The sequence below is a fragment of the Orycteropus afer genome, unplaced genomic scaffold, assembly GCF_000298275.1.
Source record: "Orycteropus afer afer isolate SDZICR_OR568_19922 unplaced genomic scaffold, OryAfe1.0 scaffold00105, whole genome shotgun sequence".
In the NCBI taxonomy this organism is placed as follows: domain Eukaryota; kingdom Metazoa; phylum Chordata; class Mammalia; order Tubulidentata; family Orycteropodidae; genus Orycteropus; species Orycteropus afer.
The window spans coordinates 2,611,371-2,616,486 of NW_006921692.1; the positions used below are offsets into that span (position 1 = coordinate 2,611,371).

The 5,116-nt window shown below is 36.0% G+C and overlaps 1 protein-coding gene across 1 annotated transcript in view; it reads right to left on the bottom strand.

The window, feature by feature from the left end:
• Window positions 1-5,090, bottom strand: part of ADGRV1 (adhesion G protein-coupled receptor V1) — a 947,781-nt gene extending 942,691 nt beyond the window's left edge. Inside the window, exon 1 of the mRNA XM_007943393.1 lies at window positions 4,908-5,090. Within this exon, the coding sequence (XP_007941584.1) occupies window positions 4,908-5,090 (183 nt within the window). The remainder of the gene's footprint in view (window positions 1-4,907) is intronic.
• Between the last annotated feature and the right edge of the window lie 26 nt (window positions 5,091-5,116).

A 5,116-nucleotide genomic window follows, 5' to 3' on the forward strand; every position in this document is an offset into this window, starting at 1 on the left:
TAGCTTGCATTTCTGGAAGTTCCCTGTCAATATACTGCTGCAACCATTTTTAAATTATCTGCAGCAAAATTATTACTTGCATGTGACATTAATGATACTGTTCAATAATTTCCATATTCTGTGGGATAACCTTTCTTTGAAATGGATACAAATATGGATCTCTTCCAGTCAGTTGGCCAGGTAGCTATCTCGCAAATTCCTTGGCATATATGAGTAAGCATCTCCAGCATGGCACTTGTTTGTTGAAACTTCTCAATAGGAATTCTATTAATTCCTGAAGCCTTGTTTTTTGCTAATTACTTGGTGCAGCTTTGACTTTTTCCTTCAATGCCATTGGTTTTTTGCTCATATGCCACTTCCTGAAATGTGTGAACATCGACCAACTCTTTTTGGTACAGTGACTCTGTGTATTCCTTCCATTTCCTTTTGATGCTTCCTGCATCATTCAGTATTTGCCAATTGAGTCATTCAATATTACAACTCGAGGCTTGAACTTTTTCTTCAGTTCTTTCAGCATGAGAAATGCCGAGCGTGTTCTTCCCTTTCAGTTTTCTAATTCCAGGTCTTTGTACATTTCATTATAATAATTGACTTTGTCTTCTCAATCTGCTCTTTGAAATCTTCTGTTCAGCTCTTTTATCTTGTCGTTTCTACCATTTGCTTTAGCTATTCTCCATTCAAGAGTCTCTTCTGACAGTATGGCTCTCATGGACTTGTTTTAATTGTCTTGTGCTTCAGCATGAACTTGCATATGAGCAACTGACAGTCTGTTCCACAATTAGCTGCTGGCCTTGTTTTGGCTGGAAGTATTGAGCTTCTCCATCGCCTCTCAGCACAGATATAGTCGATCTGATTCCTGTATATTCCATCTGCTGTGGTCCACATGTATAGCTGCCATTTGTGTTGTTGAAAAAAAGGTATTTGCAATGAATAAGTCATTAGTCTTGCAAAATTCTATTATGTGATCTCCAACATCATTTCTATCACCAAGGCCATATATTTTAACTACCGTTATTCTTCTTTGTTTCCAACTTTTGTATTCCACTCACCAGTGATAATCAACACATCTTGATTGCATATTCAGTCAATTTCAGACTGAAGAAGTTAGTAAAAATCTTCACTTTCCTCATCTTTGGCTTTGGTGATTGGTGTGTAAATTTGAATAATGGTAGTATTAACTGGTCTTCCTTGTTCTTGTTGTTGTTATGTGCCATCGAGTCAGACCCAACTCATAGCGACTCCTCCTTGGGTTTCCAAGGCAGTATCGCTACGGAAGTAGATTGCCCCATCTTCCTTCTGAGGAACCAGCCATCTGATTAGCAGTCAAGTGCCTTAGGCACTATGCTACCAGGGCTCCCGGTCTTCCTTGTAGCCATATGGATTTTACCCTATCACTGACAGCACTGTACTTTAGGAAAGATCTTGAAATAGTCTTTGTGACGATGAATGCCATACACCATTCATCTTCAATTTGTCATTCCTGGCATAGTAGATCATATGGTTGTCTGATTCAAAATGGCCAAAACCAGTCCATTTCAGCTTACTAATGCCTAGGATAACAATCTTTTTGTGTTCTGTTGTCATTTTTGACAATTTCCAGTTTTCCTATATTCATATTTCATACATTCCATGTTCCAATTATTATTGGATGTTTGCAGGTGCTTCTACTCATTTTTAGTTGGGCCACATCAGCAAATGGAGGTCCCAAAAGCTTTACTCCATCCACATGACTAAGGTGAGGAGGCAGCTCTTCCCCAGTCATATTCTGAGTGCCTTCCAACCTGAGGGGCTCATCTTCTGGCATTATACTGGACAATGTCCCGGGGCTATTCATAAAGCTTTCCAGTACTATATCAGACAGTGCTTTACAACTATTCATAAGGTTTTCACTGGCCAATTCTTTGAGAAGTGGATGGCCCTGCCCTTCTCTCAAGTTTGTCCTAGTCTTGAAGCTCCACTGAAATCCATCCACCATGGGTGACCCTGTTGGTATTTGAAATATTAGTGGCATAGCCTCTAGCCTCACAGTAACACACAAGCCACCAAAGTATAAAAAACTGACAGACAAGTGGTGGGACACTTACAGATAGGATGTACAAAAATGCAAAGCACAAATATTTAACAACTAGTAAAATTCATCTCCAAAAAACTACTATCACAAAAAGAATTTTTTTCTGTACAAGAAAATTTGTTTATATGCCAGAAAGAAAAGAAAAGAATCACAAAGCAAAGTAACAATGAGATTATTTTTTTCTTTTCCCCTTCTGCCTTTTGTTTGATCTGGAATAGACTACAGGAAGATAAATTGTAGATAAAATTCTCTCAAAGAAGAGGTGGAAGCAGCCTGACAAAATGTTTCCTGAAAATCAACTAATTTCCCTATCAAGTTCAAAGGAACTGTCCTTTCCAAAAATTTCAATCTGAAGTTGCATTTATATTCTCCTACAATTACTCAAAGACAGACTCAATTATTTTAGCATTCCAAATGTCTTAGCTGTTAACAACTTTTCTTTAATTTCTGATCACCTCATTTTGTAAAATCAGGTATTTCTTTTAAGATAGATTCTTGGTAATAACTATGAGATAATAATTATGAAATTGTAAAGAAACAACTTCTTATGCAACCCCAATTGAAATTTCGTTCACCAGAGAACTCAAAATGTACAATTTAACAACTAGAAATAGAAGATTTAGTATAAATAAAAAATATAGGACATGTTTAAGGAAATTTTTGTCAATTTCTAGTTTTTATTTATGATACAACTGTTGTCTCTTCTCCAATGCAAAAGAGAAAAAAAAGGAATCAATACTCAGAGAAGAAACTAGTCTACAGGACTAAAAGTCTACCTGAACTTCAGCCTCATTTACCCTAAGACCAGAAGCGCTAGATGGTCTCCAAAAACCAAAAAACCAAACTCACTGCCACTGAGTCAATTCCAACTCATAGCGACCCCCACTGGGTTTCCAAGGCAGCAGATCTTTACAGAAGTAGATTGCCCAGTCTTCCTTCCACAGAGTGGCTGGTGGGTTTGAACCACCAACCTTCTGGTTAGCAGCCAAATGCCATAGACACTGTGCCACCAGAGCTCCTTAGATGATCTCAAGCTACCCTTAATGACTATTCTGATCAGGGCCACAAAAAGGGAACCTGATATGAGGGGAGAAAAGAGTGGTCCAGAACTAAAATTTCCAAAAGTCCCCTTACTGGACCAGTCGACACTAGAAGACTCCCTGTGACTATAACCCTGACATACTCCATAAACCTTGAATTAAAACAACCATTTAACTAAATAACAGATTGGCTCATGTAATAGAGAATATTACTGGTGACTACTATGCACCTTTGAAAAATCATCTCTATGAGATCAAGCAGTCAACAGTTACTCTAAAGGAAAAAGGAAAGGGTAAAGGGACAAGGAAACCAGATGACCAGAAAGGATATAGGAGCTCTGGTAGCATAGTGGCTAAAGCACTTGACTGCTAACCAGAAGGCTGGCAGTTCAAACCCACCAGCCACTCCTCGGAAGGAAGGTTGGGCAATCCTACTTCCGTAGTGATACTGCCTCAGAAACGCAAGGCGAGGTAGCTATGAGTTGGGGCCGACTCAAGGGCACATAACAACAACAACAACAACAGAAAGGATATATCCAGAATGGAATTAATGAGAGTATTGACACATTGTGAAAACTGTAACCAATGTCATGGAAAAATTGGTATAGTGATTAATAAAAGGGAACCTAATTTGCTGTGTAAACTTTCACTAAAAATATTAATAAAGCAGATCTTAAATATTTGAGAAACTCAACTAAGGGCAAGAGTGTTAGAAAACTTTTACTCCTGCCTTACCACACACACAAAAAAAAGATACACTCTTTCAGAAACCATTAAGTGTCAATAGCTACTGAAACAAACAACACAGTAATCGAACTTACAAAAATCATTTAAAAATCTGAAATGTGCAAAATTTATATCTACGTAAAACTTTTATCAGCTCAACTTTCATAATAACACAAATTGGCAGCAATCTCATTGGAAAACAGCTGAGCAAGAATGAGTAAATGATGATACCACCATCCAGGAAAGTTGTGGAAAAGATAGAAAAATTGTTAGGATAAAATAAAAGTCACATGAAAAAGCAGATTATCAAATATAAACTTTGAAAGCCAATAAATATGTACATATGTGCCACAAATTAAACTAAAGATAAAAAGCAATGCCCAAAATAATAACACTTGGATTTGTTTCACAGGTATATTTTGTTCTTTTTCTCTTTTTCTCTATGAAAAGAGAAATGTTTCATAATGTGATAATTTAACTTATTGCTAAAATATTTATTTTTATAAAAAACAATTTTAAGTACTACAGCTTCAAATATAGCAATAGCCTCACATAATACTTCCTGACTAAAAATAGACATATATGCATGCACACACAATCCATCCAATAATTGTGTACAAGAGAAAACAACAGTTAAAACATCTACTTCATTTCATTTTCTCCCATAAAATAAGCTCTGACATGACATTTTTTTCTATTGTCACTTATGTGCTTCTAACTATTTCATAAATTTTCTCTAAGTTTCCCTGCAATAGAAAATAAGTCTGAATAACTAGAATCCAAATTAACCATAAAAAATCTTTTTTACCTAGAAATATATGTTGATATTTTATTTTTAATTTCTTTAAAATAAATATCTGAACACTTTAAAATGATCACTCTGTTTTTAAAATACTACTGTCCAATGTACTTGGCTACCTGAGAACACTCTACAAACCTGTAATAGACATGAGTGGAGCAATGTATCTGCCAGTGATTTTATTATAGTTTAACTATTCAGAATACCAAATAGTAGAAGAACCAAATTTCATGTATATTTCAGTAACTATAGAACTATGATCATTTCTTACCGATACAACTGCAGTGACATTTGCTGGCTCTCCTATCCTTTCGATGACAAGACGAATAACTGTTGTACTTGTTTCATTAACAACAAATTCTGTTTGTCCAGCAAATCTCACTTCTGTTTCACCAAACACAAAGGGCACAAGTAAAGCTGAAAGAAGATTTACTAATAAAGATGCAGAGGGCATCCCTAGAAGAAAAAACATTTTTTTTT